The sequence below is a fragment of the Nycticebus coucang genome, chromosome 24, assembly GCF_027406575.1.
Source record: "Nycticebus coucang isolate mNycCou1 chromosome 24, mNycCou1.pri, whole genome shotgun sequence".
Taxonomy (NCBI): Eukaryota; Metazoa; Chordata; class Mammalia; order Primates; family Lorisidae; genus Nycticebus; species Nycticebus coucang.
In genome coordinates, this window is record NC_069803.1 from 2,134,915 (window position 1) to 2,162,033 (window position 27,119).

General features: G+C 39.8%; 1 protein-coding gene across 1 annotated transcript in view; it reads right to left on the reverse strand.

Moving 5' to 3' along the window:
* Positions 1-27,119, reverse strand: part of ADAM32 (ADAM metallopeptidase domain 32) — a 380,224-nt gene that overhangs the window by 192,700 nt on the left and 160,405 nt on the right. The window contains exons 9-10 of the mRNA XM_053578831.1: positions 24,622-24,703; positions 14,180-14,316 (exon numbers count right to left, since the gene is read on the reverse strand). Of these exons, the coding sequence (XP_053434806.1) occupies positions 14,180-14,316; positions 24,622-24,703 (219 nt within the window). The remainder of the gene's footprint in view (positions 1-14,179; positions 14,317-24,621; positions 24,704-27,119) is intronic.

Below are 27,119 nucleotides of genomic sequence, written 5' to 3' on the forward strand. Positions count from 1 at the left end.
TGTTGGTATTTTGATAGGAATGGCATTTAATAGGTAGATTGCTTTGGGAAGTATAGACATTTTAACAATGTAGATTCTTCCCATCCATGACCATGGTATGTTCTTCCATTTGTTAATATCCTCTGCTATTTCCTTTCTGAGGATTTCATAGTTTTCTTTATAGAGGTCCTTCACCTCCTTTGTTAGGTATATTCCTAAGTATTTCATTTTCTTTGAGACTATGGTGAAGGGACTTTTGTCCTTAATTAGCTTCTCATCTTGACTGTTATTGGTGTACACAAAGGCTACTGATTTGTGGACGTTGATTTTATATCCTGAGACATTACCATATTTTTTGATGACTTCTAGGAGTCTTGTGGTTGAGTCTTTGGGGTTATCTAAGTATAAGATCATGTCGTCAGCAAAGAGGGAGAGTTTGACCTCCTCTGCTCCCATCTGGATTCCCTTTATTTCCTTGTCTTGCCTAATTGTATTGGCTAGAACTTCCAGCACTGTGTTGAATAGTAAAGGTGACAGAGGACAACCTTGTCTGGTTCCAGTTCTAAGAGGAAAAGCTTTCAGTTTTACTCCATTCAGTAAAATATTGGCTGTGGGTTTGTCATAGATAGCTTCAATCAGTTTTAGAAATGTGCCACCTATGCCTATACTCTTCAGTGTTCTAATTAGAAAAGGATGCTGGATTTTATCAAATGCTTTTTCTGAATCCGTTGAGAGGATCATGTGATCTTTATTTTTGCCTCTGTTAATATGGTGGATAACGTTTATGGACTTGCGTATGTTAAACCAGCCTTGCATCCATGGGATGAAGCCTACTTGATCATGATGAATGACTTTTTTGATGATAAGCTGTAATCTATTCGCTAGGATTTTGTTGAGAATTTTTGCATCTATATTCATGACTGAGATTGTTCTGAAATTCTCCTTTTTGCTTGGGTCTTTTCCTGGTTTTGGTATCAGGGTGATGTTTGCTTCATAGAATGTGTTGCGGAAGATTCCTTCTTCCTCAATTTTTTGGAATAATTTCTGCAATACAGGAATAAGCTCTTCCTTGAAAGTTTGACAGAATTCTGGAGTGAAGCCATCTGGACCAGGGCATTTTTTGGTTGGAAGATTTTTATTGTTTCTTTGATCTCAGTGCTTGAAATTGGTCTGTTCAGGAGCTCTATTTCTTCCTGGCTGAGTCTAGGGAGAGGGTGTGATTCCAAATATTGATCCATTTCTTTCACATTGTCAAATTTCTGGGCATAGAGTTTCTGGTAGTATTCAGAGATGATCTCTTGTATCTCTGTGGGATCAGTTGTTATTTTCCCTTTATCATTTCTCTTGAGGTTACTAGAGATTTTACTTTTCTATTCCTCGTTAGTCTGGCCAATGGTTTATCTATTTTATTTATTTTTTCAAAAAACCAACTCCTTGTTTCATTAATTTTCTTAATGATCCTTTTGTTTTCAATTTCATTGATCTCTGATTTGATTTTGGATATTTCTTTTCTTCTACTGAGTTTAGGCTTAGATTGTTCTTCTTTTTCCAATTCCATAAGATCTCTTGTGACATTGTTGATGTGCTCTCTTTCTGTTTTTCGAATGTAGGCATCTAAAGCGATGAATTTCCCTCTCAAAACTGCTTTTGCAGTATCCCACAGGTTTTGGTAGCTTGTGTCTTCATTGTTGTTATGCTCAAGGAAGTTAATGATTTCCTGTTTTATTTCTTCCTTCACCCATCTGTTATTCAACAGAAGATTGTTTAATTCCATGCCTTTGGGTGGAGTCGAGCATTTTTGTTAGACTTGAGTTTCACCTTTAGTGCCTTATGGTCTGAGAAGATACAAGGTAAAATTTCAATTCTTTTGATTCTGTTGATATTTGTTTTGTGTCCCAGGACATGATCAATTTTGGAGAATGTTCCATGGGGTGATGAGAAGAATGTATATTCTTTAACTTTGGGATGGAATGTTCTATATGCGTCTATCAAGCACAGTTCTTCTAGGGTCTCATTTAAATCTCTTATATCCTTGTTAAATTTCTGTTTAGAGGCTCTGTCCAGCTCTGTAAGAGGAGTGTTGAGGTCCCCTGTTATTGTGGTATTATCAGATATCATATTGCTCAGACTGAGTAAGATTTGTTTCAAGAATCTGGGAGCATTTAAATTGGGTGCATAAATATTTAGAATTGAAATGTCTTCTTGTTGTATTTTTCCCTTGACCAATATAAAGTGACCATCTTTGTCTTTTTTGACTTTAGTTGCTTTAAATCCACATGTATCAGAAAATAAGATTGCAACTCCTCTTTTCTTCTGAATTCATTTGCCTGAAAAATTGTCTTCCAACCCTTGACTCGGAGCTTTAATTTGTCTTTTGAAGCCAGGTGTATTTCTTGCAGACAGCACATGGATGGCTTGTGTTTTTTAATCCAGTCAACCAATCTATTTCTCTTCAATGGGGAATTCAAGCCATTAACATTTATTGAGATAATTGATAAGTGTGGTAGTATTGTATTCGTCTTATTTGGTGAGAGTCAATTGCTTAGTTTTATCTTTTGCATGAGTGTGGAGGTAAGGTACTGTCCTTTCATTTCTGAGTTCTTACTTTGCTGCTGATCCATTGTGGTGGTCAGTGTGCAGAACAGGTTGAAGTATTTCCTGTAGAGTTGGTCTTGTTGTGGCGAATTTTCTCAATGTTTGTATATCCATAAATGATTTGATTTCTCCATCAATTTTTAAGCTTAGCTTAGTGGGGTACAGAATTCTGGGCTGGAAATTGTTCTGTTTAAGTAGATTACAGGTAGATGACCATTGTCTTCTTGCTTGGAAAGTTTCATTAGAGAAGTCTGCGATCACTCTGATGGATTTGCCCCTGTAGGTCAACTGGCGCTTACTCCTGGCAGCTTGCAGAATCTCTTCTTTTGTCTTGACTTTGGACAGGTTCATCACAATGTGTCTTGGAGAAGCTCGGTTAGAGTTGAGGCGACCTGGGGTCCAATATCCCTCTGAAAGCAGTGTGTCAAAAACTTTGGTGGTATTTGGGAAATTTTCTTTTATAATATTCTCTGGTATGGCTTCCATTCCTCTGGGACATTCTTCTTCCCCTTCTGGAATTCCTGTAACTCGTATGTTGGAACGCTTCATAAAGTCCCATAATTCTGACAGTGAACGTTCTGCTTTCTCTCTCTTCTTTTCTGCCTCTTTTACTATCTGAGTTATCTCAAAAACTTTGTCTTCTACCTCTGAAATTCTTCCTTCTGCATGGTCTAACCTGTTGCTGATACTTTCCATTGCATCTTTAAGTTCCCTAATTGACTGTTTCAGTTCCTTCACTTCTGCTATATCCTTTATATATTCTTCATATCGTTAATCTCTTATTTGATTCTGTTTTTGAATTTCCTTTTGGTTATTTTCCACTTTATTAGCAGTTTCCTTCATTTTTTCCATCATTTCACACATTGTTTTCAAAATGTTTATTCTAAATTCCCTTTCTGTCATTCCAAACATTTCCTTATAGATGGAATCCTCTGCAGTAGCTACCTCCTGGTCCCTTGGCGGGGTTGTTCTGGACTGGTTCTTCATGTTGCCTGGAGTTCTCTGCTGATTCTTCCTCATGAGTGATTTCTTTTATCTGTTTCCTTGCCCTAATTTTCCTTTCACTTCCTCTTGCTCTTTAAGTTCTCGTGCCTGTGGACTAAGGGTTACAGGACCAGAAGGGTGAGGAGGTTGAAGACCAAAAAAGGGATGAAAGAAAGGAGGACCAAGTGATAAGGAAAAAAAAGAAAAATAGAGAAAGGAGAGGGGGTGGGTAAAAGGAATATTGACAAAAAGAAGAGAGGCATAGAAAGAGGGAGACAGAGCAATATAGGTGTACAGTAGGGTACTTTGATACAACCTTAAAAAAAAAACCACCTTCTGGGGGTGCCCAGTTGGGCGGTTCCCATGAGGTCAGCAGTTCTTTGCTAACCTGATCAGACACGGTACCCCACCTCCACTAAGTAGAGAGGAAAAACAAAAATGCTATAAATCAAACCAAAACAAGCAAACAGAAAACTTTACGGGATAAAATTGGGTGGAAAACCACATATAGCAGTAGAAACACTAACAAAAATGAAGTTCTAATTATTGAAATAGGCAGCAATGGGAAATTATAATTAAACTAGAAAAATTGAGAAAGAAAAAGGATCTGTATTGAAAAAGTTGAACTTAAAAAACAAAACATCGGAGGGAGACAAGATGGCAGACTGAAGCCAGCTTTCAACAGAGGCTCCCATCCAGAAGGAGAGTTAAGGGACAGGAATTTAGTAAGTATCCTGGTGGACTTGAGCCTCACCAAGAGAGAAGGTTGAAGAACGCACATCAACACCGCTGAGGCAAGTTGTGATCACAAGGACGCAAACAAAAGGTACAAAATCCACCACCAAGCGGACGGGAGTCCCCCTCCCCCATGAGACCGGCTCAAGAGCCCCACAATTAAACAAGCGGGCAGAAATTAAAGGCCCTCCCACTACACTCCACGGGAGAGACCTTCTAAAAACTGGACCTACCTCCCCTACTGGGGTGTCGTGGCGTTCTCCTGCCAGGCATAAAACTGAATAAAACTTTGGGAATCCTTCGGTGGCGTCACCAAGAGAGAATCCCTCCCGGCTCTCCCCTCCCTCCCACTGTGGTCTGGAGGCCTATCCCCCAGGAGTTCGGATCCTTGGGTGATTTCTCAAGGGGAGTGGACAGTCCCCGAGTTGCGACTGGTCAGCATTGACTCTGAGGCGCGCCGAGTGAGGAGAGGGCACCGGGCTGAGGGGGAGTCACGCCTCGCGGCACTTCCCTGTGGTGCAGTGCAACAACCCTCCCCGGGCAACATTAGGGGCACAAGACTGAATAAGACTCTAGCTTCCCCGCTGAGAGCTGAGAGCCCCTACTCTCACTCGGGGTCTGAGGGCCTATCCCCCCGGAGTTCGGATCCTTGGGTGATTTCTCAAGGGGAGTGCACAGTGCCTGAGCTGCATCAGGTCAGCGCTGACTCTGGGACACGTGAGCGAGGAGAGGGCACTCTGCTGAGGGGAAATCAAGCCTTGGTGGCACTTCCCTGCGGTGCAGTGCAGGAGCCCTCCCCGGGCCGTAGTGTTGCGTAAAACTGAATGAAACTCTAGCTTCCCCCCCCACTCCCAATTGGGGTCTGGGGGCCCATCCCCCAAGAGTTCTGATTCTTGGGGGATCTCTTGAGGGGTGTGGACCCAGCACAAACTCCAGCCACTTAGTGCTGACACTGCGGCGCGGGACAGAGGAGAAAAGGGTTGCCTGAGTGCCCACATCAGAGCAGCAGTTCCCTGGAGGTAGATCAACAGCCATTTTTTCTTTAACGGCAGAACGCTCACTTCTGGATATTCTGAGGCCACACCCCCTGTCTCCCTGGGCAACCAGAGGAGGCCACCGGTGAGCGGGGGATTTCCTGACATGGCTCAAAAACCCGGGAAACTTCCAGGGTGGGGCTGACCCAGAGAGGTGTTCGAACGCAAATCTCCAGCAGCAAAGACGTTTGAACTCAAAACAGCCCGTCTTCTGTAGGCGATTTCGACAGGAACAGAGACAGAACCCCGCAAAGTTGTCTGTTCTGTTCTGTTCTGTTAGCAGCATCCATCAGGGACGGGGCTAAGCCTGAGTGAACACCTCCTTCCCATCACCTGCATCAAACACTCAAAGATGTCAGGCCCCATCTCCTCCTGCTAGATAGCGGCAGTCTGCGGGGGCCTGGCAGACTTCCTTGCGATTCAGGCAGGTGCAAAGCCCTGGAGTGTCTGTTCACTGCAGGCAACTGGGTTAGCCATCTGCAGAGATACCAGTGACTGGGTCTGATGGAGGGGCAAAGTGGGGAAGGAGACGTCAACCTTCCTAGACTGCTCTGTTTGCTGGGTGGCTCCTCCTGACTTCACGCTGCACTGGGGTGAGCCGTGTCAGAGGAGTCACCAGGCCCCTGTGATCCAGTTCCCAGAGACCTCTTGAACTCTCCCACCCGAGACAAGTACCGATTGAGACAGTTGATTCGGACCTTTTGAACTGGGCTAATAGACTGAGGACTTTTGAGGCGGTGCCCTGGGTGTGCGATTGTAGGAAGGTTTGATTCTCCTTTTCCAACTGGGGCCAGAGGTGGGCAGGCGGGGTGACTTAATTGCTGATTTTTCCACACAGCTGAGACTTCAAGCCAGAGTAGAAGTTGCAATACGATCGAACAGAAACCAGCTGAAAACAAGACAGAACCACTTTGCTCCACCACACCAGACAGGGCCCCAGTTTCTAAGGCCACAACACTGTGCGGGCCCTCGATAAAACCCCGGGGAAAAACCAAAGAAAGTAAAATAACCATGGGGCGGAATCAGCAGAAAAACTCTGGTAACATGAATAACCAGAATAGATCAACCCCCCCAAGAAAAGATACAGCAGATATGATTGAAGATCCCATTCATAAACAACTGGCTGAGATGTCAGAAATCGAACTCAGAATTTGGATTGCAGACAAGATTAATAAAATGGAATTAGGAATTCGAGGAGAAATTCAAAAACTGTCTCAAGAATTTAACGAATTTAAAGACAAAACCACCAAAAACTTAGACACACTGAAGAAAGAACTTACAGCCCTCAAAGATATGAAAAATACAGTAGAATCCCTCAGTAACAGAATGGAGCAAGCAGAAGACAGGATTTCTGACATTGAAGATAAAGTCTTCGAACGCTCCCAATCTCTCAAAGAGTAAGAGAGATGGAGAGCAAAAACGGATCACTCACTCAGAGAACTCTCAGATAATTCGAAAAAAAGGAACACAAGAATTATAGGAATTTCTGAGAACGATGAAGTGGGGCACAGAGGGCACAGAGGCCCTTCTGCATGAAATTATGAAAGAAAATTTTCCAGACATGCCTAGAGAATCTGAAATTCAGATAGCAGACAGCTTCAGAACCCCAGCACGATTCAACCCCAATAAGTCATCCCCCAGACATATCACAATTAGCTTCACTAAAGTTAACATGAAAGAGAACATTCTCAAAGCAGCCCGGCGAAAGAAAACTATAACGTACAAAGGTAAGAATATTAGAATAACTGCAGATCTCTCTGCTAAAACTTTTCAAGCAAGAAGAGGCTGGTCATCAACTTTTAATCTCCTAAAGCAAAAAAACTTTCAACCCAGGATCTTGTATCCAGCTAAACTGAGTTTCATCTATGATGGAGAAATTAAATACTTCAATGACATTCATATGTTGAAAAAATTTGCCATAATTAAACCAACTCTTCAGGATGTTCTCAGACCTATCCTCCACAATGACCAACCCAATCCTATACCACAAAAGTAAACTCACTCAGAAACTTCGGATCAAACTCCAACTTCCACACTGGCGAAAGGATTAAAAATGTCAACTGGACCTTTGAAAAACTCGATACCCAAAATTCCACCAGACTTTTCAATACTCTCCATCAATGTGAATGGCTTAAACTGTCCTCTAAAGAGGCATAGGTTAGCTGACTGGATACAAAAACTCAAGCCAGATATTTGTTGCATACAAGAGTCACATCTCAACTTAAAAGACAAATACAGACTCAGGGTGAAAGGATGGTCATCCATATTTCAGGCAAATGATAATCAGAAAAAAGCAGGTGTTGCAATTTTATTTGCAGATACAGTAGGCTTTAAACCATCAAAAGTAAGGAAGGACAAGAATGGTCACTTCATATTTGTTAAGGGTAATACTCAATATGATGAGATCTCAATTATTAATATCTATGCACCCAACCAGAATGCACCTCAATTTATAAGAGAAACTCTAACAGACATGAGTAACTTGACTTCCTCTAGCTCCATAATCATTGGAGATTTCAATACTCCCTTGGCAGTGTGGATCGATCCTCCAGAAAGAAGCTGAGCAAAGAAATCTTAGATTTAAACCTAACCATCCAATATTTAGATTTAGCAGACATCTACAGAACATTTCATCCCAACAAAAATGAATACACATACTTCTCATCAGCCCATGGAACTTACTCCAAAATTGACCACATTTTAGGTCACAAGTCTAACCTCAGTAAATTTAAAGGAATAGAAATTATTCCATGCATCTTCTCGGACCATCATGGAATAAAACTTGAATTGAGTAACAACAGGAATCTGCATACCCATACAAAAACATGGAAGTTAAATAACTTTATGCTGAATGATAGCTGGGTCAGAGATGAGATTAAGAAAGAAATCGCCAATTTTTTGGAACAAAACAACAATGAAGACACAAACTATCAGAACCTCTGGGACACCGCAAAGGCAGTTCTAAGAGGGAAATTTATAGCACTGCAAACCTTCCTCAAGAGAACGGAAAGAGAGGAAGTTAACACCTTAATGGGACATCTCATGCAACTGGAAAAGGAAGAACATTCCAACCCCAAGCCCAGTAGAAGAAAAGAAATAACCAAAATTAGAGCAGAATTAAATGAAATTGAAAACAAAAGAATAATACAACAGATCAATAAATCAAAAAGCTGGTTTTTTGAAAAGGTCAAGAAAATAGATAAACCTCTGGCCAACCTAATCAGGAAAAAAAGAGTAAAGTCTATAATATCATCAATCAGAAACAACAAAGACGAAATAACCACAGACTCATCAGAAATCAAAAAAATCCTTAATGAATATTACAAGAAACTTTATTCTCAGAAATATGAAAATCTGAAGGAAATAGACTGATACTTGGAAGCATGCCACCTTCCAAGACTTAACCAGAATCAAGTGGAAATATTGAACAGACCCATATGAAGTTCAGAAATAGAATCAACTATACAAAACCTCCCTAAAAAGAAAAGCCCGGGACCAGATGGTTTCACGTCAGAATTCTACCAAACCTTTAAAGAGGAATTAGTACTTATATTACTCAACCTGTTCCAAAATGTAGAAAAAGAAGGAAGACTACCCAACACGTTCTATGAAGCAAACATCACCCTGATCCCCAAACCAGGAAAAGACCCAACAAGAAAAGAAAATTATAGACCAATATCACTAATGAATATAGATGCAAAAATATTCAACAAGATCCTAAAAAACAGAATCCAGCAACACATCAAACAAATTATACATCATGACCAAGTTGGTTTTATCCCAGTGTGTTAAGGCTGGTTCAATATACGTAAATCTATAAATGTAATTCAGCACATAAACAAATTAAAAAACAAAGACCATATGATTCTCTCAATTGATGCAGAAAAAGCTTTTGATAATATCCAGCATCCCTTCATGATCAGAACACTCAAGAAAATTGGTCTAGAAGGGACTTTTCTTACACTGATAGAGGCTATCTACAGCAAACCCACAGCCAATATCATATTGAATGGAGTTAAATTGGAATCATTTCCACTCAGATCAGGAACCAGACAAGGCTGCCCATTGTCTCCATTGCTTTTCAACATTGTAATGGAAGTTTTAGCCACCGCAATTAGGGAAGAAAAGGCAATCAAGGGTATCCATATAGGGTCAGAAGAGATCAAACTCTCGCTCTTTGCAGATGATATGATTGTGTATCTGGAAAACACTAGGGACTCTACTACAAAACTCCTAGAAGTGATCAAGGAATACAGCAGCGTCTCAGGTTACAAAATCAACATTCATAAATCGGTAGCCTTTATATACACCAACAACAGTCAAATTGAAAAAGCAGTTAAGGACTCTATCCCATTCACAGTAGTGCCAAAGAAGATGAAATATTTGGGAATTTACCTAACAAAAGACGTGAAAGATCTCTATAAAGAGAACTATGAAACTCTAAGAAAAGAAATAGCTGAAAATTTTAACAAATAGAAAAACATACCATGCTCATGGCTGGGAAGAATCAACATTATCAAAATGTCCATACTACCCAAAGCAATATATAATTTCAACGCACTCCCTATTAAAGCTCCACTGTCATATTTTAAAGATCTTGAAAAAACATTACTTCGTTTTATATGGAATCAGAAAAAACCTCGAATAGCCAAGACATTACTCAGAAATAAAAACAAAACAGGAGGAATCACACTACCAGACCTCAGACTTTACTACAAATCGATAGTGATCAAAACAGCATGGTACTGGCACAAAAACAGAGAAGTAGATATCTGGAACAGAATAGAGAACCAAGAGATGAATCCAGCTACTTACCGCTATTTGATTTTTGTCAAGCCAATTAAAAACATTCAGTGGGGAAAAGATTCCCTATTTAACAAATGGTGCTGGGTGAACTGGCTGGCAACCTGAAGAAGACTGAAATTGGACCCACACCTTTCACCATTAACTAAGATAGACTCTCATTGGATTAAAGATTTAAACTTAAGACATTAAACTATAAAAATACTAGAGGAGAATGCAGGTAAAACCCTTGAAGAAATTGGTCTGGGTGAGTATTTCATGAGGAGAACCCCCTGGGCAATTGAAGCAGCTTCGTAAATACACTACTGGGACTTGATCAAACTAAAAAGCTTCTGCACAGCTAAGAACACAGTAAGCAGAGCAAGCACACAGCCCTCAGAATGGGAGAAGATATTTGCAGGGTATATCTCTGACAAAGGTTTAATAACCAGAATCCACAGAGAACTCAAACGCATCAGCAAGAAAAAAACAAGGGATCCCATCGCAGGCTGGGCAAGGGATTTGAAGAGAAACTTCTCTGAAGAAGACAGGCGCACGGCCTTCAGACATATGAAAAAATGCTCATCATCTTTAATCATCAGAGAAATGCAAATCAAAACTACTTTGAGATATCATCTAACTCCAATGAGACTAGCCTATATCACAAAATCTCAAGACCAGAGATGTTGGCGTGGATGCGGAGAAAAGGGAACACTTCTGCACTGCTGGTGGGAATGCAAATTAATACATTCCTTTTGGAAAGATATATGGAGAACACTCAGAGATCTAAAAATAGATCTGACATTCAATCCTGTAATTCCTCTGCTGGGCATATACCCAGAAGACCAAAAATCACAACATAACAAAGATATTTGTACCAGAATGTTTATTGCAGCCCAATTCATAATAGCTAAGTCATGGAAAAAGCCCAAGTGCCCATCGATCCATGAATGGATTAATAAATTGTGGTATATGTATACCATGGAATACTATGTAGCCTTAAATAAAGATGGAGACTTTACCAAGAATGGAAGAAAAAGTACCCAATGTACACAACCCTACTATGAAACTAATTTAGGACTCTCACATGAAAGCTATAACCCAGCTACAACTTAACAATAGGGGGAAGTGGGAAAAGGGGGGGTGGATAGAGGGAGGGGGATCGGTGGGATCACACCTGTGGTGCATATTACAGGGGTATTTGCGAAACTTGGTAAATGTAGAATGTAAATGTTTTGGCACAGTAACTGAGATAACGCCGGAAAGGCTATGTTAACCACTGTGATAAAAATGTGTCAAATGGTTTATGAAGCGAGTGTATGATGCCCCATGATCATATCAATGTATACAGTTATGATTTAATAAAAAAATTAATAAAATAAAAATAAAAATAAAAGCAAAATGATGTATAGGTTTGTCTTATCTTTGGTAATATTTTTATTAATATAAAGATAAGCTCTTAGAATATATCTAATAGCCTTTTTTTGAGTACTGAATGGTTGGCAAGAGTCTTGAAAATTTCAGCTGTAGAAGAAAAGAAATTCTGCTTAAGGGATGTAGAGATTATATATCCAAAGGTCACAATATAAAAACTGTATTTGAAAAAAAGCAGTTAACTTATTTGTGTCCTTTCTGTCAAAAGCTTAACTTAATAATATTTTCCCTGGTTTAACATGAATGGGAAAAATGATAAGAGGGTATTTTCTTTTAGTATGTGTGTATATATATACAATGTGTGCCACCCCACACACAGAGTGTATGTGTGTGTGTGTGTATTCAACATACATAACTCCCACTTCCAACCACTTCTTAGGAAGGCAATTAAGCCTCATTCTAGAGCCAATTTGAGAAGAAAATAAATCTTTCCCTTGCTAACAGTATATGAGATTTCATTACATGTCTAGAATATCAATTCCGTGTTTGTGCTGAAAACACTTATGCCATAATCTCTGAAAGAGCGCAGGTATAAAAAGGAGATAGGCATTTCTTTCGGTCATCTCTTCTCATCATACTTGTGTGGGCTGAGGGAACCTAGTGAGACAACTTCACTACAAAAAATAGAAAAATTAGCTGGGTGACATGGTGGGGGCCTGTAATCACAGCTACTCGGGAGGCTGAGGCAAGAGGATCACTCGAACCCAGGAGTGTGAGGTTGCTGTGAGCTAGGCTGACACCATAGTACTCTAACCTGGGCAACAGAGTGAGACCTGGTCTCAAAATATATAAATAAAAAATTTAAAAAATAAATATTTGATATGAGCATTCCAAATTGTATGTAAAATCAGCACATTGCACCCCATAAATGCATTAATGTATACATGATCTATGTGTTTATGATTTGATAAAAAAGTAAAATAAATAAACACTTTTGTGTAAAGTGTTAAAAAAAAAACAACATCAACAACATCAAAATAAACAAACAAACAAAAAAACAACCAACCCCCCCCAGAAAAAACACAACCAAAAAGAAAGCAGTATGTATATGTTATTGAATATTGTCTGGGCAACACGTGGTCTTCTGGGGTATGAGATGTTAATCACATTCTGATATGACTGGAGGCTGCTAGTTTCTCAAACTCCAGCAGGTAGACACTCTAAATCTCTCTTTAGCCCACTTAAAAGGCACTTTGAACTTGTTCACTTGCTGAGCAGAAGTTTTCCCAGGGAAGTGCTTGTCGCTGGAATCATTGCTGAAGTGGCTATCCATTTACCCTGTGTGCCAAAACTGGTCTCCCTCTGCCCCCGAGGGTTAGGGCTGTAAGGCGGCTCAGACCCGGCCCTTAGGCTACTTGGTCGCTGGGTTACCAGCTCCCACCCAATTCTAGCTCTGCAACCCTGAGGGCGGAGCTTGCCAGGGCAGATCGCTCACAATGGCTGCCTGTGACCCAGAGCCAAACACTATTAGCTCCGTCTGGCTCAGCGGCTCAGACTAGGGCCCTAGACAAAGGCCAAAGTTCTCCGCACTCCCGCTCAGGCTCTCCCCAAGGCAGTTCAGCTGAGTGCCAAGTCCAAAGACACCAAAACAGTTCACAGGTAAGGCCTTTCTGGTTTGCAGTCTCGCTGCTACTGAACTTACAGTTGTGGGCAGGTTTAGACAGATTGAACACACGTGACCACTTGCCATTAATCCACTGTTTTAGTCCTCCTCTTGGGGTCCAGAAGTCTCTTGCTGACTCCCTGTATCCTCTCAGGGGTGATGATAGGCAGATCCCACCAGCCAGAGATGTCTGGAGTCCTATTTCCCCAGACTCACGGTGCCCAGATGCAAGGAAGCTGTTACTCGGCTGCCATCTTCCCAAATCCGAAATTCTCGCTTTTAATTAACTTTTGATTGTTTTTCAGTAATTAATAGGTTATGCCTATCATAGTCTACTTTTAAAAAGAGTAAAACTATAAAACACTTATCACACTTGCTATAGCTCTTGTCTGATATACTATTTTGGGAACATTGGTAAATTTACAGATAATTATAGCTAATCCATAACATACGTAAAGAATTTTACAGTTTAGAAAACATTTCTCCTTTTATTTTCTTATTTTATTCTTATGTAATTCTGGGAAATAAGAAAACGGGCATAATTATTCCCATTTAAAGATGAGAAAACTAAATCTAAACAATTCAAGTAATTCCTACAGTCACACAAATTTTATGTATGTATTTAATATTGGACCAACTAGGACTTCTTATTCTTTGGGGTAGCTTTTTCACAATATAAACTATGCTTAAAACAAAATCAAAAATTTTGTCTACAACAAAGGCCACTTACTATGGTCTGCTGACCTATTTTTAAAGATCCTTACAAAATGCATTCATCAAATAAACATCCTAAGGAAAATTCTTTTGATAGTGTATATTATAAAATCCGATGTATATTGGGTTTATCTTTGACTATCTTTAATGATAACTTTCCTCCATATTATTCTTACATTTCAAGATACATTTATCTTTCGTAGTGAACTTAGTCCCCTTATACCTACTTTGTGCTATAAATAAATACTGAAATGTTTACCTTCAAATGTTTAAAACAAAATAAACATAACCAATAAATAAGTTTGTTTTAAAAACTTACATAGCATCTGGATTCATTACACAGATGGTTTCTGCACATTGACATTCTTTTGGGTCATCATATGATATTCCAAAACTACGTGCCAGCATCTGGGTCACAATAATTGAAAATGCCTCCAGAGTAATCTCCTTGGAATACTACAATAACAACAAAGAAAAGTCTGAGTAAAAAAAAAAAAAATTCATTTAAGGGTGGTAAAAAATATTTTTCTAATTATTAATATTTTTATTATTTTATCAAAGTTTAGAAATGAGAAGTATAGTTCTTGAAGAAGTGAGAAGCTGAACCTCTTCTTATTACATTTTACTGAAATAACAAGCATACTGAGTCTATGCCAACCTTTGCCATAATTTAACAATTTAATACCTAACAATTCTTAGGTAGCTACCATAATTATATAAAGAGCTGTTTTGAGGAAGAAAATTTACATTAGATTTTTAACTATATGGGCCCTAATCTTCAATTCACCCAATTTCTTACAACAGCTTGATATTCATTTCAAATAGTTCATATGACCTCCTACCAGCTCATGAAGTGGCTATATAACCAAATAACCTAATTTAAGTTGTGCTATCTGCTGCCTGCTGGGACCCTCATTGATGTAATGACTGGTATCAAAAGAAACCACAGAAAACAGATGCTCTATAACATTCCTGTATTAGGCTACTCCTGTATTTACTAAGTACACAGATAATTCCTTTGCCACAGAGAAATGAATACTGGCAATTAATGATATGCAATGACATCATGATTTCTCAAAGGTGGCATAAAATAAGGTGCAGGAAGAGGCCAAATATTCTGGAATATCAAGACATATAATTGCTACGGTGACAATACAAGTAATAAAGATTTTGATGTTGAGAGGAGGAGGTAAGATGTTCAACCAGAACCAGCTTTCAATAGAAACTCCCATGGAGAGGTAGAGACAAAGGTCAGAATGAACCCAACAAAGCTGAGGGTCAAAAGCTGAGCTGAGAGAGAAAATTGATGAGTGCACATCATCCCTGCTGAGGCAAGCTGCAACTCCAAGTTTTGTACCTCCAAACTTCAGGTATTAACCCATCCCAAAGAGGACAAGAGTCCATCCCCTTCCTCAAGAGAGTGGATTGCTGTGTGCTTTCTACAGGCGAGCAGTGAACAGAAGACCTCGTGTTTTACCAGACAGGAGAGAACCACTGAACAACAAAACTCCTTTTTCAGAGAGAACCTGCTGTGAGCCTGGGAATTCTCTTGCCCAGCATAAAAGTTGAACAAATAGTTTCCCAGCCATTCTAAATTCCCAATCTACCCTTCCCCCTATCCTGGTAGTCTGGAGGCCTACCCCCTGCAGAGCCTGGAGTGTCTGGTGGTTCCTTGCGATGACTGGGCATTGCATTGGCCACAGTGCATCTGAACTGAAACTGTGACTCAAGTGGAAGTGGGGAGACATGGGGGTAGGGAGAATGGCCCTGTGCAATGAAAGTGCATGGCAGTGGCAGGGCAACAGAGGTAGCAGCAAGGGTGGCTGGCCTACAGCAGTGGAGATGCAGTGGCAGCAGTGGTGTACTACTGCTAGGGTCAAATTTTGGAGAGACATCTTTCAAATTCTGTGGTCTGCTGGAAGGAGCCAGACCTCACCCCACAGTGGGGCAGGGGGCGGGGGTACCAGAGGAGGAGTGCTGCTGGGCAGAGGTGCTGAGTGTGTGGGAGAGAAAAACAGGCTGCAACAGTAACCACCATGTCTGGACAGACTCAGGTGGAACATTCCCCCATTTCCATTGAGCACCAAAGGGAGCTGAATGTGAGATCCTCCAGCCTGCTGGTGGCAGAGTGGGGTGGCCTAGCCAAGGACACACTGACTTCAATTAGACTCTGGTAGGCACATATCCCTAGCACAATTGCTCATTGGAGGGAACTGGGCTACAACCCCACAGGATTACCAGTGGCAGGGCAAGGCTGTGGAGTAAGGAGGACAAAGAGGCACCAACCCCCTTGGACTAATTCTTTTCCTGGGCAGGCCTTCCTGACTCCATTGAGCACTGGAGAGAGCCAAACTTGAGCTGCCAGTGGAACCCTGCTCTATGATTGCTGAAGTCCTTTTGAACTCTCCCAATTGGCAGCGATTGTGCTGCCTGGGACAATTGGTTTGGAACTCTTGACCTCGCCAACCCACCCGGGGCCCCTCCAAGGTTGACCCCTGATTGTGTGGTAGTGGGAGGGGCTGGGTCTCCTCTTCCAATTATCACTGGTGGGGATAGGGGTGTCTTAGATGGTTGTATCTCTCCCAAGCTGAGATTTCAGCCCAAATGCACTGACTCACTAGGATTGGATACAGGCTGGCTGAATACAAGACAGAGCCATGTAGCCCTATCACTCCAATCAGGTCCATAGAGTCTCTGGATGTAGGACTGAAAGGGACCTTTGTAAAACAGGAGGGGAAAAGCCACAGTCACCAGTCCCAGGTAATTGGTAAAGGGCTGGTTAACTACAACTCCTGGAGCCCTCAATACCATTTCACCATACCACATTCACTAGCCAAACTCTGAAAAATAATCATTGAGCAGAGCCAATGAAAAAACTCTGGCAACATAAATAATCAGAGTAGATCAATTCTCCAAAGGAATGATAAAGGAAATACATCAGAAGATGCCATTCATAAACAAATGGCTGAAATGTCAGAAATAGAATTCAGAATATGGATAACTAATAAAATTAATAGAATGCAGGAAAAGACGGGAACTGAAATCCAAAGAGTTATGGAAAAGTTGTCTCAAAAAATCAATGAATTCCAAGACAAAATCTCCAAGGATATTGACCACAATGAGAAAAGAGATAGCAGAACTCAAGGAAATGAAAAAGTTATTTCAGGAGCTCTGAAATACAGTAGAATCCTTGAGTAATAGAGTGGAGCACAAAGAAGAAAGGATCTCTGAAATCAAACACAAAGGTTTTGAACGTTCTCAAACTCTCAAAGAGGCAGAGAGAAGGAGAGCAAAAACTGACCATTCCCTGAGAGAGTTGTGGGACCACTACAAAAGATTAAACATTCTTCTTATAAAAATTCCTGAAGGAGAAGAGGATGGTCCTAAAGGTACAGGTGCTCTACTCCAAGATGTTATGGAGGAGAATTTCCCAAGCATGAAAAGAGATACAGAAATTCAGATAGTAGGCAGGTTCTGAAAACCAATAAAACTCAATCCAAATAAAGCACCTCCTAGGCACATTGTGCTTGACTTTGCCAAAGTTAATATAAAGAAGAAAATTCTGCAAGCAGTCAGGTGTACGAAAAGCATTACCTACAAAGGGAGAAATATTAGAATGACTATAGATGTCCCAGCAGAAACCTTTCAAGCTACAAGAGCATGGTCATAGACCTTCAATCTCCTAAAACAAAACAACTTTCTCCCCCATCCTGTATTCAGCTAAACTGAGTTTCATCTGTGATGGAGAAATGAAATACTTTACTGACATACACATGGTGAATAAATTTGCTATAAGTAAAACAGTTCTCCAAGATATTCTCAGACCCATCCTCCACAATGACCAGCACAATGGTCAACACCAAAGTAAACTAACCCAGAAAGTTTGGAACAAAACTTAACTTCCACAATAGTGAAATGAACACTTTATGGGGGCAAGACATGATTGCAAGAGGGACTTTACCTAACAATTGCAATCAGTGTAACCTGGCTTATTGTACCCTCAATGAATCCCCAACAATAAAAATATATATATATATATATATATATCCACTAGGCATTTGAAAACATGAAATCCAAACACCACCATGCTTATCAATTCATTAAATTAATGTGAATGGCTAAAATTGTCCTCTAAAGAGGCACAGGTTAGCTGACAGGATACAAAAACTCAGGCAAGATATCTGTTGAATACAAGAGTTGCATCTTACCTTAAAGCAGTTGTTCTCAACCTTCCTAATGCCATAACCCTTAAATACAGTTAAGGTGTATTTACAGTTAAGGTGACCCACACACACGAGAAGCAGTGTCTCAGTTCCTAAGACCATCAGAAATATGTGTTTTCCAATTGTCTTAGGCAGCCCCTGTGAAAGGGGAAAGGTTGTTTGACCCATAAAGGAATCACAACCTACAGGTTGAGAACCACTGCCTTAAAGGATAAAAAAAGACTCAGGATGAAGGGATGGTCATCTATAATACAGACAAACAGAAATCAAAAAGAAAGCAGGGGTGGAAATTTTTTTTCCAGATGCAATTGGTTTTAAACAAACAAAGATAATGAAAGATAAGGATGGACACTACATATTTGTCAAGGGAAACACTCAACATGAAAAGATTTTAATAATTAATACTTACGCACCCTACCAGAATGCTCCTCAATTTATAAAGCAAACCCTAACAGATATGAACAATTTGATATTTTCCTGCACTATACTAGTTGGAGATTTTTACACCTCTTTGGCAGTTTTTGGATAGAACATCCAAGAAGAAACTAAACAAAGAAATAATAGATTTAAAATCACCTCTAGAACAAATGGACTTAACAGATACCTACATAACATTTCATCCTAATAAAACTGAATACACATTCTTCTCATCAGTCCATGGATCATCCTCCAAAATTGATCACATCTTAGGTCATAAGTCTAACCTCAGCAAATTCAAAAGAATAGAAATTATTCCTTGTATTTTCTCAGATCATCACGGAATAAAAGTTTTACTCAATAGCAACAGGAATCATACTCAAACAAATTCATGGAAACTAAATAACCTTATGCTGGGTCAAAGATGAAATTAAGAAGGAAATTAACAAATTTATGAAACAAAATGATAAGATGCAAAATACCAAAATCTGTGGGATACTGCACAGGTAGTCCTGAGAGGGAAATTTTCCAAGTTGAGTTTATCCCAGGGTTATAAGGTTGATTCAACATACGTAAATCTATAAATATAATACATCACATAAACAAAATAAAAAACAAAGACCATATGATTCTCTCATACACTGACATACAAAAGCTTTGATGCAAAAGCTTTTGATAATATCCAGCACCCTTTCATGATCACAACTCTTAAGAAAATAGGCTTAGAATGGTCACCTTTTAAACTGATAGAGGCTACCTACAGCAAACCCACACAGAATATCATCTTGAATGGAGTGATGTGGAAATCATTCCACTCATATCCAGAACTAGACAAGGATGCCCTTTGTCTCCACTGCTATTCAAAATAGTAAGGGAAGTCTGAGCCATCACAATCAGGCAAGAGAAGGCAATCAAGGGTATCCAGTTAGAGGAGATAAAACTCTCACTCTTCACACATGCTCTGACCTTACCCTTGGCAAACCCCAGGGGCTCAACCACAAAACTCTTAGAAGTGATCAAGGAATACAGCAGCATCTCAGAATACAAAATCAATACTTACAAATCAGAAGTTTTTATATATACCACCAATAGTCAAGCTAAAAATACAGTCAAGGACTCTATTCCTTTTATAGTAGTGCCACATTAGATGAAATACCTGGGAATTTATCTAACAATGGATGTGAAAGATGTCACAAAACTCTGAGAAAAGAAATAGCTGAAGATGTTAACAAATGGAAAAAATATATCATGAGTGTGGCTGGGAAGAATCAACATTGTTAAAATGTCCACACTATCCAAAGCAATATACAAATTTAATGCAAGTGCTATTAAAGCAACATTGTCATACTTTAAAGATCTGGAAAAAATAGTATTTCATTTTATATGGAATTATAGAAAACCTTGAATAGCCAAGACATTACTCAGGAAAAAAAAAAAAACAGGAGGAATCTTGCTACCATACTTCAGGCTATACTATAAACGTAAGTGATCAAAAACAGCAAGGTACCAGCACAAAAATAGAGAGGTAGACATAAGGATCAGAATAGATAACCAAGAGATGAACCCAAACACTTATGACCATTTGATCTTTAATAAAAGCACTATTTGGAGGAAAGATTCCCTATTTAACAAATGGTGCTGGGGACCTGGCTGGTGACCTGTAGAAGACTGAAACTGGACCCTCACCTTTCACCACTAAAAAAATTTATTCTCACTGGATAAAATATTTAAACTTAAGACACTAAACTATAAAAATACTAGGAGAGAGTGCTGGAAAAATGCTTGAAGAAATTGGCCTTGGAGAATATTTTATAAGGAGGACCCACCCCCCCACACACTGACTATGAAGCAACACCAAAAATATATTACTGGGATCTGATGAAACTAAAAACCTTCTGCACAGTAAGTAAAGCAAGAAGACAGCCCTCAGAATGGGAGAAGATATTTGAAGTTTATGTTTCTGACAAAGGTTTGATAACCAGAATCCACAAAGAACTCAAAGTAATAAATTAGAAAAGAACAATTAATCCCATTTCATTGTGGGTAAGAGACTTGAACAGAAGCTTCTCTGAAGAAGACAAGTGCATGGCCTACACACACATGAAAAAATGCTCATCATCTTTAATCGTCAGACAAATGCAAATCAAAACCACTTTGAGATATCATCTAACTCCAGCAAGAATAGCCCACATCACAAAATCCCAAAAATACAGATGTTGGTGTGGATGCAGAGAGAATGGAACATGTCTACACTGCTGGTGGGAATGCAAGCTAGTACAGTGTTTTTGGAAAGAATTTTGGAGAATACTCAAGGAATTAAAAGTAGACCTACTCTTCAATCCTGCAATTCCTCTACTAGGTATATACCCAGATGATCAAAAACCATTTTACAACAAAGATATTTGCATCAGAATGCTTATTGCAGCTCAATTCATAATTGCCAAGACATGGAAATAGCCCAAGTGCCCATCAACTCATGAATGGATTAAGAAATTGTGGTATAAAACAAATCAGGAGGAGCCAATCCTGATTGGCTACTCCTACAACAAATGTCTAGTTGTAGAAGTAATGATGCATATCATCATTTAACTTGTTTGCCTGATGCAAAAAAACAAAAGATGGAGAATGTTATGAATGTCTTAACATAATAATTAAGAAAGTGTGATGAAAGCTACATTAACCAGTTTGATATAAGTATTTCAAATTGTATATAAAAACAGCACATTGTACCCCATAAATTCATTAATGTACATAGCTATGATTTAATTTTAAAAAGATGTAGAATGACTATAAATTATTGCAAACTCAATTCAGTAGTGATGGCAATCACATTGGTGATTCACTTACCACTATGTAAAGATAAAAGGTAAATCACCACGGCCTTTTGCAACTGATGTGTAGCAAATGGCCTAGAAATTCCCTTTTTTATACATAAGCAGCAAAAACAATCCAAAAAAAAAATCAAAGACCAGTTTTCCTTCAACAAGAGATTAATGATAGGAGATGAGTGTATCATTGCTATATCTTGCCTCATGACTATGTCAACTGTCCTCTTCTGTTCTCTGTGATAATATAGACCAGCGAGACCATTATTGGCTATACAGCCCATAAAATATTATACCAACTCCATTATCTTGGCCACAGTGTGCTTATTAGACTTAGTGTAGTCTACTTGTAGTCTACTGGCAAGTATCACAAACGTTTTAGTAAAATAAGTATATGCTAGAGAGTAGAAGATAAATTCTCCATCACTTCAGTAGGTTACCATAGTGGCTAAGTTCCTGGGGATACAGCAGTCTGAGACATATTGGGGTATCCCCTCTAAAATCAGACAAGTTTACGTACTTTACTAAGCCCACTACAAAAAAGAGGACCTATGTTTGATGGCCATACTTAGACAGTATTGGCAACATATGCCACATTTGGACCTACCCCTCTGCATCATTTACCAGATATTGCATAAGCAGCTCCTGGATCGATACTTGTCCCAGTGAAGATTGAAAGCCTGACAATAAGAAACAAAGTAGCCTTGACTTAAATGTCTTGTCATAAAGTAGATATTATTTCATCCACAAACTATAAAGTGGAATGCTCACAGTAACACTAAATAGAGCAGTTCTAGAAAGAAAAAGCAAACTGCACAAGCAAGTTTCTCTCACTCCCATGGAAATCAATGTGTTCCTTTTGCTGCCTCTCCCACAACTCAATTGTTTCTTTGTGACACTCATCAGACACTCGTTGTTAAAAGAGGAGGAAAAAGCGTGGACTTGGTCTTTGATTGGATTGGCAAGACTTAATAGCAGTAGCCAGAAAAGTGGGTATTATAGCCTTATTGAAAATGCCAACGGGGCATAAGTCCAGGCAGCACCTCTGGTTGTTCACTTTGCTAAAAGAGATGGCCTGAGGTACAGATTCACAGGAAGTTGGTAATGGGAGGGTTGGTTGGCTGGTCAGAAATCTGGACCAGCCAGATTTGTTGGTTACAAGAAAGACTAAGGAAAAGATGCATGTATAAACCTCTCTGAATAAATAGACTGAAAATATTCATATCCTGTCCTACAATATCCACTGTAGAGTCTCAAAAATCAGGTAGGCAAAATCCACTCAAGTCAATGTTAGTCACATTCATTTTTCCTGAACACCTCAGTGCTTACTCAAAACACCAATGAATTAAAGTGTCCTTAATTTTTTTTTTTTTTTGCAGTTTTGTTTTTTGTTTTTTTTTGGTTTTTTTTTTTTTTTGGCCAGGGATGGGTTTGAACCCACCACCTCTGGTATATGGTGCCCTACTCCTTTGAGCCACAGGCGCCACACCAAAGTGTCTTTAATTTTTTAAAGTGGCTGCAGAGGGAAGTTTTACATGAGCTCATAATCTCTTCTTACTGAAACTGACCTGGCTTTCGGCACACCCTGCCAAATGTGAGCACCCACCACAGTATACCTGGAAGATGTGAGGACAGTTCATCACCTCTTGAATAAATAAGTGGTCCACTGCAGTTAAACTATGGGTTATTTTCTTTGCCCATCTGCAGTGTTTCTACTAGCACCACAATTATGTGCTTACAGATGGCTTCTACACCACCACTCTATCACTTCTGACCAGAGTCCCCTCTTGTGGCACAGCATTTATGAAAATTTGTTCATTACTACAGGATTCACTTATTGCATGTCAAGAAGCAGTTAGCTTAATAGAATGGTGTTATGACTGGTTTTAAGATTAATGATATCATTTAATCATTTAATGATATCATTAATGATTTTAAAAATACCCTAAAGCTGTAGCCTAAACTTGATGCCATTTCCCCAAAAGCCATTAGGCATGAGTCTGAGATTAGAATGGGGTGATGATGGAAATGACTCCTCTCGCTATCAAATAAAATAACCTAATGAATGAGTTTTTATTTTCTGTTTGGGGGGACCCTAAGTACAGTGCATTTGGATACTAGTATCTGTGGGAAGAATGCTTTTGCCAGAGAATATAATCATGGTCCCATTAAATTGGAATCGTCCCATTGTAAGTTCTTTATGACACTGACAGACAGGCAGACAAAGGGTCACTGTACAAGTAGATAAAAGTTTCAAATATTTTTAAAGTCTTTACAAAAAGAAGATATATATCTATCAAACCGTTAATAGTGGTTATCTCCACCTAGGTGGAAAGATGCTAGATTATATGAATTTTCTTAAATGTTGCTAAAGGTACTTAACAAATTTGACATGATTAACACAAACTACTTTAATATTTTTAAAAATACTTAAACTTTTTTTTTAGTTAATAGGATGAGGCCAAGCACAGTTGCTAACACCTATAAACCTAGCACTCTGGAAGGCCAAGGCTGGTGGATCACTTGAGCCAGGAGTTTGAAACCAGCCTGAGTAAAAGAGAGACCCTATCTCTACTAAAAATAGAAAAATCAGCCAGGTGTTGTGTAGGTGCCTGTAGTACCAGCTACTTGGGGAGCTAGGCAGGAGTATCACTTGAGCCTAAGAGTTTGAGGTTGCTGTGAGTTATGCTGATGCCACAGCACTCTAGCTTACACAACAGAGTGAAACTGTGTCTTAAAAAAAAAATTAGTAGGATGAAAAAATATCTCAAAGAGCTACATTGCCTTTCAAAGATGAATTTAATGTTACCAATGATTTTCATATATATAAAACACATTCATAAATAATACAAGTAGTTAAAATACACATAAAATTTTCTTTTAAATACTGTCAGAAATTTTAAACACTTTAAATGATTTCAATTACAGTTTTTATTTGTCTTGTTTTGGAAGCTATTTTATCCATAAACATATTTCCTCAACTTTGTTTATAAGCATATGACCTTTGGGGGCATAAATATTCATTACAAATGATGCACTATTCTATATATCAAAACAATGCCTATGTATTATGAAAATTTTATTCACCATTTCACTCCCAAACATAGTGAATTGTAACAAGACACTTTTTCTACAAACCATTCTTCCTTCTCTGTACCTCAAAACTAATAGTAATGGAAAACAAAGGTCATTTCTAAGTGTAAAAATAAATGTAAGCAATAAAATGCATATGTACAAATGGGATGTTTTTAAATATGTAAATTTTTTCAAAAAAAAAAGATTAAATAATTACATACCAATGCAATTCCTGCAGAATAATGGGCAACACACATTTTCCCAGGAAATGTTGCTCCTGCATAACTTGGATAATCCCTATAACTAAATAAATAAGTATAAATTTATAATCAATTTTAATGAATAACTTACATGTGAGCATTTCTGCTAATAATATAAGTCTCTATCTCACAAAACCCTAGTTGAAGCAAATTGAGGTATAATCTTTCCATGTGTCCTTAATTGTTTCAAATTTGGAAGATAATTTCACTAATATTAAGTGTTAGTTTTAATTGGTTAATTACTTTTTATTTCTGAAACATATCCAATGCATCCACATTTTGACTCCTTTATTTAAGGTTACCAAAGGCTTTCATCCAACATTTGATCAAAAACAATTTGTTGAATTATAGTGACAAATATTTTTAATGTTAAAGATTAAAATTTATCACTCCCATCTAGAAAAGTTCAGCAGTTTATCATAAGAATAACTATCACATATTACAGGGGTATTTGCGAAACTTGGTAAATGTAGAATATAAATGTTTTGGCACAGTAACTGAGACAACGCCGGAAAGGCTATGTTAACCACTGGGATAAAAATGTGTCAAATGGTTTATGAAGTGAGTGTATGATGCCCCATAATCATATCATTGTATACACTTATGATTTAATAAAAAAATTAAAAAAAAAAAAAAAAAAAAAAAAGAATAACTATCACTTCACAAACATTACTTCAGCTTTAAGTAATGGCCCATATAAATTCATATAATAATAGCACTATTCTCAGTGCTATTAATCCACTTAATTCTCAAAAAAAAAAAAAACAGTGAAGCAGATATTATTAAAATTTTTATTCCCATTAAAAAAAATGAAAGGGGAGGGGGCAAGATGGCCGACTGGAAGCAGCCTCCAACAGAAGCTCCTGTCCAGAAGGAAGGATAACATCCAGAAAGTACCCAATTAAGATGAAGATTGGGAGCTGAGCTGAGAGGGAAGTGTAGTAACTGCAAGTCACCTCTGCTGAGGCAAGCTGCAACTCCAAGACAGCAAACTTCAGGTACAAAATTCATCCCAAAGGAAAAGTGTCTGTCCCCTGCCCCAAGAAAGCTGTGTTTGGGTTTTTTGTTTGTTTGTTTGTTTTTTCCTTTTTCTTTTTGTTTGCTCCTATAGGTTTTCTACAGGCCAGTGGTGAACTGAGGACCTCTTGTCTCACCCCACGGGTGAGAGCTGTAGGAAGTGGGGACTACTTCCCCAGAGGGACCGGTTGTGACTCTAAACACTCTCTTACCAGGCAGAAAAATTGAACTACCTTTTTCCCTGCCATTCTGAACTTTCAGTCCACCCTTCCCCCCTCACCTGATAAACCAGAAGCCTAACCCCTGCAGAGACTGTGGGAGGAGGCTCATGAGCAGCGCCTCCCCCACCCAGTCTGCTGGACCAAGCACCCCACCCCCCCCAAGCCAGAGTCTGCTAGAGCCGCAGGACCTGCACCCTGCCCCAGGCTCCTCCCTTCCTCCCTGCCACACCCCCACCCAGCCAGAGACTGCTAGAGCCACACCTACCATGCCTTGCCCCCAACACCCTCCCCGCCTCTGCACTGAGCCCTCATGGCCAGAGACTGCTAGAGCCACATGTCCCATGCCCTGACCCCAGCACCCTCCCTGCCGCTGTGCCACTTGGGGCCAGAGACTGCTAGAGCAGAGTGTCCTATGCCCTGCACCTGACAACCTCCCTGCCTCCGTGCCAGCCTGCCCTGCCAGAGACTGCTACAGAGTCCTGTGCCCCGCACCCACCCTGCCTCCATGCCACGCCCCTGCCCAGCCAGAATCATGAGCCAAGTGCTCTCCTTGCCGAAGCCACCTGGTGCAGATACTGCCAGAATTGTGTGCAGTGTCCCCAACCCTGCTGCTGGATCCGTGTGCCCCATGCTCTCAGAGCTGCTCCTCCAGCCAGAACTCCCTGGCTTTGGCAGTGGCAGGGGAGCTGCGCAGGGTCACTTAGCAAAGATCCAGCAACAATACAGTGATCCCGCCAGGGTCTAATTTTGGAAAGACACCTCCCGAACTCTGAGGACTGCCAGAGGAAACCAGAACACATCTATAGGGATACCAGTGCTGCAGAGTGGCAGGGGAAAGGGGCACTAGCTGAGGAAGAAAAGCATTTCCTGACTTGGTACCCTCAGGATTAGGCTGAGTCCAAGTGGAACACTCACCAGTGGCTATTGAGCACTGGAGGCAGGCAGGCCTCAGCTCCCCCAGCCGGCTGGTAGCAGAGGGCAGTGGCCAGGCCACGGAGGCATTGACCTTCCTTTGACTCTGACAGACACCATGCCCTGGCATATCTGCTTATTGGAGGGAGCAGGACCACAGCCCTGTGGGGTCACCAGTGACTAGGCATGAAAAAAGAGCAAAGTGGAGAAAGAGATTCAGCCCCCTTTCCAACTCTGCTACCGGGCAGGCCTCTCTGACTCCATAGAGCACCAGAGCGAATAAAATCTGAGCAGCCAATAGACCTTTGC